Consider the following 14,523-nt stretch of genomic DNA (forward strand, 5'->3'; position numbering starts at 1 on the left):
AGGGTCTGCCCTGGTTGCATATGAATGGGAGACTTGATGTGTGAGCACTGTAAGATATTCCCCTTAGTAGGGGATGGAGCCGCTCTGGGAAGAGCAGAAGGTTCCCTCCCTGGCAGCATCTCCAAGAAAGGGCTGAGAGAGATTCCTGCCTGCAACCTTGGAGAAGCCACTGCCAGCCTGTGAAGACAATACTGAGCTAGATAGACCAATGGTCTGACTCCGTATATGGCAGTTTCCTATGTTCCTATGTACCTGCCACACAGTACACCAGATATCACTGTAGTTGAGAAGAAAGAAAAACAAGTCAAAATAATCGACATAGCAATACCAGGGGATAGCAGAATAGAAGAAAAAGAAATAGAATAAAATCACAAAATACAAAGATCTACAAACTGAAATTGAAAGGCTGTGGCAGAAAGAGACCAAAATAATCCCAGTGGTCATTGGCGCCCTGGGTGCAGTCCCAAAAGACCTTGAAGAGCACCTCAGCACCATCGGGGCCACAGAAATCACCACCGGCCAATTACAAAAAGCAGCTTTACTGGGAACAGCCTATATTCTGCGACGATATCTATAACCATTGACAATAAAATTCTGGCATCCCAGGTCCTTGGGAAGGACTCGATGTCTGGATAAAACAAACCAGTCAATAACACCTGTCTGACTGTGTAAACAACAACAACAACAACAACAACAATCATCATCATCATCTCAGATGGGAAAGAGAGGAGCATCCAAACAGCCCTCTTCTCCCCGCCCCCCCCCCCCCTTAGGACCTGGCTTCCTTGGCTGAATGTTGGCAGGTGCGTCTCTGTAGTGATCGATTTCCTCTGGGAAATGAGTTGGGGAGGGGTGGGCAGCCGGGCCAGGCGGGTTCCCTCCCCCTTGCATGAGAACTGGCTAATCCTCCTCCCCTGCCTCCTGCTCTGGCAGTCATGCTCATTTAGCTTAAATGTCAAGGTATTATTTTAATCAGGAAAACACTCTCTCCTCGCTGCAAACTGCCCTTTTTTTTTTGAAGAGCGCTTGCATTTTGAAATATTTGTTGGATGAATGGCAGCAATTAATGTGCAAATGAGGCCACTGGTACAAAGTTTCTCCACTGAGCAGATTTCCTGCTTTTAATCACGCCTTGTGATGCGGGCTGCGCCTCTATTGCTGTGTGGCAACAGCTTGGTTTGTTAGCTGCAGAGAAACTGAGCGACTTGGGCTACTGTATGCATGATGAAATATAAGCGTTTGGCCTGCAAAGAATACGGATGTGATAGCTTCTGTTACAATTCCACACATTATGAATGGTGCAGGGAAGATACCATTGTCTGCCTCTTGGAAGATTCAAACCCATGAAGTTGAATGGCAATAGATCCAGGATAGAGGAAAGAGAGTCCTTCACATAACACGGGGATTCTCAATCTTGGGTCCCCAGATGTTGTTGGACTACAACTCCTATCATCTCCTTCAACCACTGTGTGGCTGAGGATGATGGGAGTTGTTGGAGTCCAACAACGTCTGGGGACCCAAGGTTGAGAACCTGTGATACGTGGGTGTCCACAGGACGTTTGCCAGGGAAGGGCAAAAACTGCAATTGTATTGCCACTTGCCTGGGAGTAAGCCTCACTGAAATCAATGGGACTGGCTCCATCTGTGGGGGCTACTACCCCCCTCCCCAGATGCCCATACCATGACATAGCACATAATTCGCTTGTGGAATATACAAGATATGTTTATAGGTGTGTTTCCCCCCTTATGGATTAGGCAAATAGCTAGGTCTGTAAGTGGGAACGAAACGACTTGTATAAATGGAGCCTCCATGTTCAAGAGCAGTGTGCTTTTGAATACCAGTTGCTGGGGACAGAAATGGGGGAGGGCTCTGGTTTTTGTTCATGAGTGTATCCCACTTTTAGGTTATCAACAACCATTCAAGGCAGGTGCTGCCTTCTTTCCTTACTTATGACCTTCCTGGAAATATCTGGGAGACCTAATTGTAAGAGCCGTTCAACAGTGGAACCGTCTGCAATGGTGGTCTCTCTTTTGCTGGAGGTTTTCAAACAGAGGCTGGGTAGATTTTGAGCAGGGATTTGCTCTGTGTACCATTGCTGAGGCACAGCTCACATGCCCGTGGGGCAGGACCCTTTCTGTGGTGGCCCCTGGCTTTGGAACTCCCTGACGAGTGGTACAGAGTATTCCATTCCCCTCAGCCTGCAAAAGAGTGAGTTATTTGCTTCTTTCTTAAATAGTTTTTATTGCCTCTGTTCGACTTTTATGGTGTGGTTCGTACTGGGTTGTATCTGTATTGTTAGCCCCTTGGGCCCACTGGCGAAAGGCAGGATATATAAAATAACCGCATGAGATGTGCAGAGTGCCTCAGTCAGCCCTCCCCTAAATCTAGTACTGGGGGGAACTGCTGGGTTAGAGGAGAGTCTTAAGCCCTTGTTTAGAAAGGAATGTGTATATTTGCATTGGTGACCCTGGGGCCTTGGGGTTGTGGACAGGAGCTCCTCCATTTTCCTTTGGGACCGCCTGCTGTTGGCTGGATTCTCAGGTCGAGGGAGGCGAGGTTGTGCATCCCCTTTGCAGTGGGTGTTTCCCCTGCGGCTCAATGGAGGCTGTTTTGTTTGCAGGCATCTCTATGGTGCCCGTCTCCATAGAGCCTGGGGCCTGATACGGCAGGGAAGGCTTTTGCCGCACATCCGTGAATGCTGCTGGACATCTCCAAGGAGCAAAATGGCCCATTCCTTCCGAATGAGCTTGCGAGGAACTTGCAGCTTGCCTGGACAAAGCTTTCCCGTTGTTCTGGGGGAAATAAGCCCAGGCACAGGGCGGGGCTGGGGGAGCAGCTCTTGAGAACTTTAAGGAAAGGTGGGGAGAACATTGTATATGTGGCTGGGGGCGGGTGGGATTTTCCCTTTGTTTTGCCGTGTAATGGAAGGGGGAGTGGAGGCATCTTGCAGGGGAGGGCAGCCGGAGCCTGTTCAGAGGTGTCTGTATACTGGCAAAAGGCTCCTCACTTTGATGAGCACACGGGGGAGGGCTCCCCCCCACAAGGCTGGAAAGGCATCCGCCCCAATCCCTGCCCAAAGGTCCTTGGTGGACACCTGCCAGGGGCGCCCCTCCCCGTTCAGCTCAGCCTTCAACCATGTGTTTAGATAGGGAGCCCTCTGGGGACAGGGGACCCTTTTATTCATGTATGGTTTATTTTTCTTTGTAAACTGCTTTGTGAACTTTGGTAGAAGAGCGGTATCTTGGTCTGCAGAGTTGTAGTTGTGTTTGAATGGGACACTACCTGTGAGCGCTGTCAGATATTCCTCTTAGGGGATGAGGACACTCTGGGAAGAGCACCGGCATGCTGGCATGCATGATGGATACATCGTATTAATAATTAATAATAAACTAATTGTTCTCTGGGCGGCTCACAACACTAAAACATCCAGTAAAACCACATAACATGTATCAGATCACAACACACGGTGGGGGGGGGATACAAAATATAGTACAAAATTTTAAAACTTTTTGTTAAGTCAATTTTAAAAATCAATTGTAAAAAGTATGAGTGAACAGAAAGGCCTTTACCTGGCATCTAAAAGAACAAAGTGATGGTGCCAGGCGAACCTCACTGGGGAGGCTGTTCCTTAAACGGGGTGCCACCACCGAAAAGGCCCTCTCCCTAGTAGCCTCCCACCTCACCTCATTTGGGTACTTGGAGCAGGGCCTCCGAAGAAGATCTTAAGGTCCAAATCGGGACATATAGGGCAAGGCACTCTCTCTCAGGTAGCCTGATCTCCAGCCATTTAGGGCTTTAAAGGTTAAAACCAGCACTTTGAATTGGGCCCAGAAACGGACTGGGAGCCCATGCAGTGGACAAAGCCCTGGCGTAATATGCTCACAACGTCCAGTCCCAGTTAATAATCTTGCAACCCTATATTGTACCAGCTGCAGTTTCCAGACCATTTTCAAAGGCAGCCTTTGAAAGGTTAATGCATTGCCATAATCTAAGTGAGAGGTTACCTGAGCATGAGCAACTGTGGCCAAGCCATCTCGGTCCAGGTAAGGTTGCAGTTGGCATATCAGCCCATGCTGATAAAAGGTGATAAAAATTGATTGCCAGGAGGTCTAGGACCAACAAACGGAAGTACTTTTTCACACAACGCGTGATCCACTTGTGGAACTCTCTACCACAGGATGTGGTGACAGCCAACAACCTGGATGGCTTTAAGAGGGGTTTGGATAACTTCATGGAGGAGAGGTCTAGCAATGGCTACTAGTCGGAGGGTTGTGGGCCACCTCCAGCCTCAAAGGCAGGATGCCTCTGAGTACCAGTTGCAGGGGAGTAACAGAAGGAGAGATGGCATGCCCTCAACTCCTGTCTGTGGCTTCCAGCGGCATCTGGTGGGCCACTGTGTGAAACAGGATGCTGGACTAGATGGGCCGTGGGCCTGATCCAGCAGGGCTGTTCTTATGTAAGGTGCTCTGAGCCACAGAGGCCACTTGGACCTCTAGCAACAGTGCTGGATTGATGAGCACCCCAAGACTGTAAACCTGGTTCTTCAGGGGGAGAAGGGCAACCCCATCTAGAACAGGCTGAATGAACATCATTCATCTGGGCAGAGGATCCATCGACCAACAGTACTTCTGTCTTGTCTGGACTGAGTCTCAGCTTGTCCACCCTCATCCATGACTGCATCCAGGCACTGATTCAGGGCAGTCACCGCCTCACCTGCGTCTGATGAAAGAGAGAGATACAACTGAGTGTCATCTTCATATTGATGACACCTCAAGCCAAATCTCCGGATGACCTCTCCCAGCAGTTTCACGTCGATGTTCAACAGCATGTGGGGGTGGGGGTGGAATGGAACCCCATGGAACCCCAAAGCACAATGGCCCCAGCACCACCTTTTGGAAATGGGCCTCAAGCTAGGAGCAGGACCACCTCCAAGCAGTGCCTCCCACACCCGACTCAGCCAGCCGATCCATACCAGGGCCAATGGTATCGAAAGCCCCTGAGAGATCCAAGAGAACTAACAGGGTTGCACCCCTCCCCGTGTCCCTTTCTCTCTGCACAGGTCATCCTTTGCTTTGGGTGACCAAAGCAGTTTCTGTTCCAAAGCCAGGCCCGAAGCTTGCTTGAAATGGATCTAATGATTAATAATAATATCTAGATCGTCCATTTCCCCCAAGAGTGTCTGGAGCTGGTCATCCACTACACAATCAAGCACCTTGCCCAGGAAGGGATTATTGGCCACAGGCCTATAGTTCTTTACATCCTCTGGGTTTCTTTAGGCTGGGTCAAATGATAGCTTCCTTCAGTGGAGCTATCTCCCTCTCTCAATGAGGCGTTTAGAACCTGTTGGACTCAGCAGAAGGTTCCCAGTTCCCTCCCTGGAAGCAGCATCTCCAAAATAGGGCTGAGAGAGATTCCTGCCTGCAACCTTGGAGAAACTGCGGCCAGTCTGTGAAGACAATACTCAGCCACGTTGACCATATACTGACTCAGTATATGGCAGCTTCCTCTGTTCACATGCAACAGTGTAGGCCCAATTCAAGCCCTCTGTGGCCAGCAGAGCTCTTGCAAAGAGCCATTTTTTTCTTCAGAGTGCCTGGCCAGACATCCTGGCTTCTGCCATTCCAGGGCAAGAGAGGAAGAATCTTGCCTTGCAAGCAGAACCTGCTCTCTCAGTCATTTCCAGAATCGGTGAAAAAATGAAATATGTTGAAGAATCCTTGAAGGTGGACCTTTCCAGACGGGCACATTTCGACTGCAATCCTATGTACCCACTTACTGAGCAGTAGGTTCTTTTGAATGTAGTGGGACTTAACTTCTCGGTATAGGGTTGAACTACTGTGGAATCAGTTTTTAACAGGGATGTGCATGGAACCGGTTCGGAGGCCCTTTATGGGTCTCCGAACCGGTTCGAACAGTGTGTGTTTCCGCCAGTTCGAATGTGTGTGTGTGTGGGGGGGGTGCATCTTTAAGGGTGGAGGAGGGTGCACTTACCTCTCCCACCACATTTCCCTCGCCAGCGCTCCGTTTTGCTAAAGTCCCTCAGGGCGGCAGCGTACCTCCCTGCTGTCCCGTTGCCGCATCTCCCGGAGGCAACTGGAAGTATCAGGTGTGCCTGCTCGTGCCGGGCATGGGCATGCACACGTTATGTCTGGCACGCGCCCACTGTGCATGCACCTGTGCCCGGCATGCACAGGCACGCCTGATATTTCCGGTTACTTCCGGGAGATGTGGCAACGGAGTGGCAGAGGGGTACACTGCTGCCCTGAGGGGATTTAGCAAAACGGAGTGCCGATGGGCGAAATGTGGTGGGAGGGGTAAGTGCACCCTCCCCTGCCCTTAAAGATACACCAGCAGCCCACCGTCAAACCACCCCCACCCGGTTCCGTGCCCCAGTTTCCGTGCCCAGGTTCCGTGCCCACAAATGGGACTTGTGCCCCAGTTTCTGTGTTAGTCTTGGGAGGCCATGAGATTGTTTGTTGCTTTTGCCTGAGCAAACCAACCCGGCTGCCCTCCTGGAAATAAAATACATAAGAACAGCCCTGCTGGATCAGGCCCAAGGAAGCTCATCTAGTCCACCATCCTGTTTCCCACAGTGGCCCACCAGATGCCGCTGGAAGCCACAGGCAGGAGTTGAAAGGGGCATGCCCTCGCTCCTGCTGTTACTTCCCTGCAACTGGTACTCGGAGGCATCCTGCCTTTGAGGCTTACGGTGGCCAATAGCCCTCCAACTAGTAGCCGTTGATAGACCTCTCCTCCATGAAGTCATCCAAACCGCTCTTCAAGCCATCCAGGAAGTTGGCTGTCACCACATCTCGGGGCAGAGCATTCCACAAGTGGATTATGCATTGTGTGAAAAAGTTCTTCCCTTTGTTGGTCCTAAATTTCATGGGATGGCCCCTGGTTCTAACGTTATGTGAGAGGGAGAAGACTATCTCTATAGCCACCGACAGCTCAGATCCCATCAGCGTAGACTTGACGTTGGGGTTTTTTGTCCCATCATTATCAAGGGTTCTCAAACTAGGGTCCTTAGATATTGTTGAACTACAACTCCTAACACCCCTAGCCACAATGGCCTCAGTGGATGTTTTTCTGTGGGTATATATAACATTTGCATAGGATTTAGTAGTAGGTTTTAACTAATCAACTACTTTGGGTGTACATACATTTGCATAGGTTTATCCAGTGCATGCTGACAGCTTAATTTTTCTTTTTCTTTTAAAGGTAAACTTTGACCAGTTTAAAGAAGCACTCATCCTCATCTTATCCAGGACATTAAAAAATGAAGAGTCCTTCCGGGAACCAGGTGAGTCACAACTGGACGTTCTCTGATGTGTTTGGATCTTGTCAACAGCCAGCATGAGGAACCTGGTGCGGCTGCACAGCAGTGTTCCTCCTAACAGGGGTTCCCAGATGTTGTTGACTACAACTCCCAGAATCCCCAGCTGCAGTGGCTTTTGCTTGTGGATTATGGGAGTTGTAGTCAATGGCATCTGGGAATCCCTGTTAGAGGGAACGCTGCTGGACAGGTTTGCTTGGGTTTATTTTAAAGGCACCCCAGGATCCGTGACGAGTGAGCCACCACTGTGGCAAGTTGTTGCCCTGGCTCGCCACAGCGAAATCTTCCCCCAGTGGCAACTCTTAGTGACTTGTTCTCATTATTGGCTGCTAGTCCTGATGGCTAGAGGCTGCCTCCATATTCAGAGGCAGGATGCCTCCAGATTCCAACTGCAGGGCAGCAACAGCAGGAGAAGCGCTATGCCCTCATCTCCTGGTTGTGGGCTTCCCAGAGGTGTCTGGTGGGCCCCTGTGGGAAACAGGTTGCTGGACCAGATGGGCCTTGGGCCTGATCCAGCAGGGCTGTTCTTCTGTTACTATACCATAAGATATGGTGACGGCCACCAGCTTGGATGGCTTTAAAAGGGGCTTAGACAAATTCGTGGAGAAAAGGCCTATCAATGGCTACTAGTCTGGTGGCTATAGGCCACCTCCAGCCTCTGAGGCAGGATGCAGGGGAGCTACAGCAGGAGAGGGGGCATGCACATACCTCTTGCCTGTGGGCTCCCCAGAGGCATCTGGTGGGCCCCTGTGTGAAACAGGATGCTGGACTAGATGAGCCTGGTGCCTGATCCAGCAGGGCTGTTCTTATGTTCCATTGACGACACCCAATAAATATTTTGCTGGCCACTCCTGCATATTGCAGAATTGATGGCAGGGGAGATCTGTGCAGTCTGCTGCTCTGTACCCTAGACTGGCAGCTTTTGCATGGATGCCCAGGTCAGAGCAGGGCGTCGGCCAGGATCAGTGCGGGAGCTGTCCAGCAGAGTTGGAGAGCAGAGGCTCAGTTGCAAGTTTAGACAAGGAAGCTCAGAACCACACAGACCTGTTGCGACCGGCAGGCAGAGAGCGGCAGGTTTTATGGTGAGGGAGGAGAGCTGGTCTTGCAGTAGCAAAGCATGAATTGTCCCCTTTGCTAAACAGGATCTGCCCCAGTTTGTATTTGATTGGGAGACTACCAATGTGAGCACTCTAAGATATTCCCCTTAGCAGATGTGGCCGCTCTGGGAAGAGCACCTGCATGCTTGTATTCAGAAGATCCCAAGTTCCCTCCCTGGCAGCATCTCCAAGAGAGGGCTGAGAGAGTCTCCTGCCTGCAGCCTTGGAGAAGCCGCTGCCAGTCTCTGTAGACAAGACTGAGCTAGATGGACCCATGGTCTGACTCAGTAGGAGGCAGATGTTCCTGTGGTGGAAGCCCCCTTTCCTGGGTCTCAGCTGGGTCCTGATCCAGAGCAGGTGCTTGTGCATTCCTCCTCCTCCTCGTGATGGAATGTGGTCCTTGGCTGGCTAAAACCGACTGCATTGCCTGGGCTTCTGGGCTCCTCCACATGCCCACTGGCACTGTTGCTCCTAAGATCCCGGGAATGGCAAGGGGGATCCAGAGCTGGGGGTGGGGCTGGGTCCTTCAGGATCTCAGCCTCTTTGGCAGGATATCATCTGGGGGGGGGCACTTTCCAGCCATCAAGCTATTGGGGTGCGTTTGAGGAAACAGCAGGTATGAAAATGCAGCGCAACAGCAAAGGTATCCGATCACCGTCTGCCTAGCATTGCTTTGGCTTCCAAAAAGGTTTATGCAAGTTGATTAATCCTGACAGGAGCTCACAGCGAAAGGAATGTGTGCCAAGAGTTTGCTTCTGCCCTGTCCCCAGGGCTGCAGGTATATGTCTGTGCTTGCAAAGGAAATACTTTACATTTGACTGGGTTAGTCATGCAAAGCAAATATTCCACTGCAGGGTAAATAAAGGAGGCTTTGCAGATTGGAAGCACAGGGGCACGGAATGCAGAGATTTCGGGACTCCTGTTTCTCTTGTGTTTTCTCTCTATAATGTGCAGGATCTCAGGGCTTTTGTTGAAGTTCTGCAGTAAGGGAGAAGAGCTGGTCTTGTGGTAGCAAGCGTGACTTGTCCCCTTTGCTAAGCAGGGTCTACCCTGGTTTGCACTTGAATGGGAGACTTCATGTGAGCACCTATCCTAAGTGACAGCCCTTCAGAAACTGCCATGGGATGAGTTTTATGAAAGACAGTATATAAATGGAACAATAAACAGATATCTGGAGATGGCCGTTTTAATCTTGGTTCTGTCTGGATGTTGGGGTGCTAGCTATCTGGCTCTCCTGGTCCAGAAATAATCTTGATGTATTGGATTATTTCTTGATAATCTTAATGTTCTTGATAAGCATGATGTATTGGCTTATTTCTGGACATCCAATGAATAGGCAGCTAAGTGCTTTAGTAGGAGAGGAGAGCTGGTCTTGTGGTAGCAAGCATGATTTGTCCCCTTAGCTAAGTAGGGTCTGCCCTGGTTGCATATGAAAGGGAGACTAGAAGTGTGAGCGCTGGAAGAGATTCCCCTCAGGGGATGGAGCCGCTTTGGGAAGAGCAGAAGGTTCCAAGTTCCCTCCCTGGCAGCATCGCCAAGATAGGGCTGGGAGAGATTCCTGCCTGCAACCTGGGAGAAGCCGCTGCCAGTCTGTGTAGACAATACTGAGCTAGATAGACCAAGGGTCTGACTCAGTATATGGCAGTTTCTTTTGTTCCTATGTAGGTCAGGATTGATTCCGGGGCAGACTGGAAAGCATTTTCCTACCCATAGCATGGCCTTGTGTTCGTGCACATTACGACTCTGAGGGAAGCATCCCTTGGGCTTATTTGTCAGAGGCCAGCAAGCTACTCATTCTTGTGAACTACTCAAGGAGATGATAGAAGTGTGGCTCTCAAAATCAGGGCTTGTCTGCTGAATTCCCTTCCACTACATTGTGGGTGGTTCTGGCATGTCGTGCTACTTTCCATTGGCCCTGCCCTGCCCTGCCCTGCCCTGCCCTGCCCTGCCCTGCCCTGCCCGGTGGGGGACCTGCTGCATTGAGGGGGCTTAAAGCGTTGGGGGCTCATGGTCCGCTTCGAGGCTGCATAACTCCAGCCTTGCTGCAGATGTTGAACTACAACTCCCATCATGCCCAACTATTGGCCACTGTGGGTGGAGATGATGGGAGCTGTAGTCCCAAAACCGTTGTGCAGCCCTGGGCTAAGTGGCCTGGGCCCCATAGCTGCTAATCTTTGCAGTGGCACATCCTCAAAACACGAGGGAAGGCAAGGCCAAGCCCTGTTAGCAAAGACGTGAGACACTGCTAGGAGAGGCATTGTCTCATGCATGGACATCTTCTCTCCTCCCCGGCCATTTGGTGGGGGAATTTCTCTCCTGCTGTTTTTTGTCAGGGCTCTTTGCTTTGTGGGCTCATAGGAACATAGGAAGCTGCCATATACTGAGTCAGACCATTGGTCCATCTAGCTCAGTATTGTCTTCCCAGACTGGCAGCGGCTTCTCCAAGGTTGCAGGCAGGAGTCTCTCTCAGCCCTGTCTTGGAGATGCTGCCTGGGAGGGAACCTGGAACCTAAATGCTCTTCCCAGAGCGGCTCCATCCCCTACTAAGGGGAATATCTTACAGTGCTCACACATCAAGACATCTCCCATTCATGTGCAACCAGGGCAGACCCTGCTTAGCTCAGGGGACAAGTCCTGCTTGCTGCCACAAGACCAGCTCTCCTCTCCGGCTCCTTCTTTCAGAGCAGGCCATGCTGTGAGGCAAATGTCAAGGTAGCTGGAGGTGTGTTTTTGAGAGGGTTTTACAAGCCCCCTGGAAATGAATACGGGCTAGGCAGGAGCTGAAGGAGGCAGCCTTGGCTGCATAATATATCATTTTATATTATAAAAACGTAATAATAATTGTTCTATTATAAACAGATAGCTCATACTTATAATTCATACTACTCACTTTGCCAGCCCTCACATTATCTGTTCATTCTGAAAACACATTTTCAGTGTTGCTTCATTTTATTACTATTTTTTTATTTTTTATTAAAACTTTTATACCGCCCTTCCAAAAGGCTCGGGGCGGTTTCATTAGCATTGCTACCCCACAGACTACAACTCCCAACATCCCCAGCCACAATTTATTATAGTCACAAAAGTCAGGAAAAATGCCCAGGAGGAAACACAATTGCCCCTCCTGCATGCAAGAAAATGCAGTGGGTGGGGCTCACACAATGAACGTTTGCGGCAAAATCGATGGAGCCAGCTCTGCGTCTTGACCCACCCCTTATCCTTTTTAGCCACTGCAAATGATTGTGTCTTCTCAGTAGCCAGGACACCCTGTGAGGGTCTTAGGGATAACTCCGTGTCCTGTTTAAATCCACCTTTAAACGTTGCTTCTTAGGTCCCTTGATGGTGCATCTCCTTGTTTATGTATGGCCTTATTCAGACATGATGTCATGGGAACCTAGGAAGCTGCCGTATACTGAGTCAGACCATCGGTCCAGCCAGCTCAGTATTGTCTTCACAGACTGGCAGTGGCTTCTCCAAGGTTGCAGGCAGGAATCTCTCTCAGCCCTAACTTGGAGATGCTGCCAGGGAGGGAACCTGGAAACTGCTTGCTCTTCCCAGAGCGGCTCCATCCCCTGAGGGGAAGATCTTACAGTGCTCACACAGCTAGTCTCCCTTTCATAAGCAACCAGGGAGGACCCTGCTCAGCTAAGGGGACAAGTCCTGCTTGCCCCCTGCAGTCTGTGTACAGCATGTGCATGCGCAGATCTGTATGTATGTGCAGTTATTGGCACATTATGTTCAGCTCACGTACAGTAGACCATTTCCTTTCTCTGTACCTGAGTTCACTCTTAAAAGGAGCCCACGTGCGCTCCTTCACACAGAAACATGGGCATGTGTACAGACACCTGTGCACACGTACAACAGATTGTTTGAACAGGGCACGTTTTGGGTTTTCAAACTGACCAGGCCCTCGATAGACATCGTCTTAGTGCACAAGATGCGTATAAGCATTTCACAACCCGAGGCTTAATCACAGCTTAGATATTGGAAGCCCCCCCTCCCCCCCCTCGCCCATCTGTGTGTGTAAAGAAACTCAAAATGAGGCTTTTGCCCTTGGGGAGAAGCCTTGCCTCTGATGCTGATACATAACAAAGTGTAGCCCCCGGCAGTGGCTGGTTGGGGGCGGGGGGGGAGGTTGAGCCTAGGGAGGCAGCCGACTGGCCCGGGGAGGGGGGCACAGCTTTGCCCCCACCGATGACTGATTCCAAGCACCAGGATGGAGCCAGCAGCTCCAACAGCAACCTCTGCTAGACGCAGCTGCCGCCGTCGGCCAAGGCCTGTGAGGGCAAGACTGCTCTTGCCATGACCTCTGTGGCTGCTCCTGCTGGAAATCTGTGCACAGCCAAGGGCGCCTGGGTCTGGGGGTCCCTGGCTTGCCCACCTCCTCCTGCCGGAACTTCCTCAGAGGGAGGAAGAGAGAATGCCAGGCCAGGAAGGTTTTGTGGTTGCCAGTTGCTGCTGCTAAGAAGGTGCTTATTTATATACACGTTAGCTGGTTTAACTGAAATAAAGAGACCGGTGTCTGCTACTGACATGCACGGTTTTTTGTGCACATAGATGCGCGTGAGTTTCTTTTCAAATTGAGCCTGGGTTCAGACCCTCTCACCTCCGTGAGAAGTGGGCAGAGCCTTGGGGTCAAATCCTCAACAAGCAGCCCCTTTAATGCTATGAGTGCGCATGTGTGCACCTCTGCGCAGGGGTGTTGTGGAGGGGGCACATGCAGGGACAAGCATCAGTGCTTCTTGGCTTCTCTGGCTGGGGGGGGGGGCATGGCCCTGGGGGCTGTCCTGGAGAGCGCCTCCTGCACTTCTGGAACGGCAGCTACATCACTGCCCGTGCATGCAGAGGGGTAAGAAGGTCGGAGTGGGTCCCGGGGAGGGGGAAGTACATGTGTGTATATGGGGCGGGCAGGCAGGATCTGAATTACTGGAATAAGGGGATTCTAGCAATAGTTAGTGTACATGTTTTTGGTAGCTTTAGCTAGAGAAAACCTGGAATAAATCTAGCAAGTGGGTCTGTTGTCAGAGTGCCGCTATCTGAAATCACTCCCCACACAGCGCGCACACCCCTGTGGGGTTGCTTCTCCCTGCTCTGGAGAAATCCAATTGCACGTTGGAACAGACCCTCGTTTCTCTTCGAGGAGAGGAGAGAGAGAACGAACGTGCTTTGGGGGGTGGGTGGGGGTGGAAATCCACCAGATCTGCTCACATGCCAGAGAGAGGCTGTGGGCTAGTCATTGCCAACAGCCCAGCTTTAATGGTGGTGATAAGGTTTGCTTTTGTTCTTCTGGGTCTTGTTTAATCAGCCGGTCTCGTTTCTGATTCTCCCTATCTGTGCACTTCATCATCTGGCTTTCATGTCCGGGCTCCCAGCTGCAGGAAATCTTGTTAAAACTGCCTTGTTCAAACACACGGGCCTGCTTGCCTCCCCCGGGGTTTGCAATATGCATGGATGGGATGGGAGTCCGGGGGAAAGAAGGCAGCGGGGATATCAAAGGGTTCCTGGCCCTATGTATTTTATAATTCATTGCATAGCTAAGCTGCAGAATACATTTCCACTAACAAGCTCCGAGACAGCATTTGTCTAGAAGGGGGTATCCAAGATGACACCGTCAGGTTAGGCCTTGGTTTTCGGTCCGCTTCTCTGTGCAGTCTTAATGCCTGCCCAGAGTATGGGTTTTCTGGCCCTTTGCTACCGTATTCTTGTACTTTTGTGATTTCCTCCCCGCCATCAAAATTGCCTTAAAATCAGATGGAAAAGGTGCTATTTAATCATTGCTGTAATCAGGGCAAGATATAAGGGCAAGCTGCCCAGGCTAGGGCTTCTCAGACTTGGGTCCCCAGATGTTTGCAGCTGTCACAGCAGGGGATGATGGGAGTTATAGTCCCAAGTGGTTGTAGAGGCGGGCACCACAACAGCAGGGCTGAGAATGGCGAAAAAATGGTACAAAGCTGTTTGTTGATGAAAAGCAAGTTCCTGGGCGTTTCAAAGAAGAACCTCTTCTTCAGGAGATAGTCTGTAGCCTGCAGAGTACAAAACACATCTCTTCCCAGTAGCTATCTGGGGACCCAAGTTTGAGAACCCTAACC

General features: G+C 50.7%; 1 protein-coding gene across 14 annotated transcripts in view; it reads left to right on the forward strand.

Annotated features, from left to right (window-relative positions):
* NIN (ninein) overlaps positions 1 to 14,523 on the forward strand; it is a 159,714-nt gene that overhangs the window by 40,174 nt on the left and 105,017 nt on the right. For all 14 annotated transcript variants that reach the window (XR_008305432.1, XR_008305434.1, XM_053242503.1 and 11 more), the window contains exon 3: positions 7,223 to 7,304. Coding sequence is in view for 12 of the 14 variants with exons in the window: in XM_053242503.1 (XP_053098478.1) it covers positions 7,223 to 7,304 (82 nt within the window). In the remaining 2 variants the exon portion in view is untranslated. The remainder of the gene's footprint in view (positions 1 to 7,222; positions 7,305 to 14,523) is intronic.

Source organism: Hemicordylus capensis, chromosome 1, assembly GCF_027244095.1.
Source record: "Hemicordylus capensis ecotype Gifberg chromosome 1, rHemCap1.1.pri, whole genome shotgun sequence".
NCBI lineage: Eukaryota > Metazoa > Chordata > Lepidosauria > Squamata > Cordylidae > Hemicordylus > Hemicordylus capensis.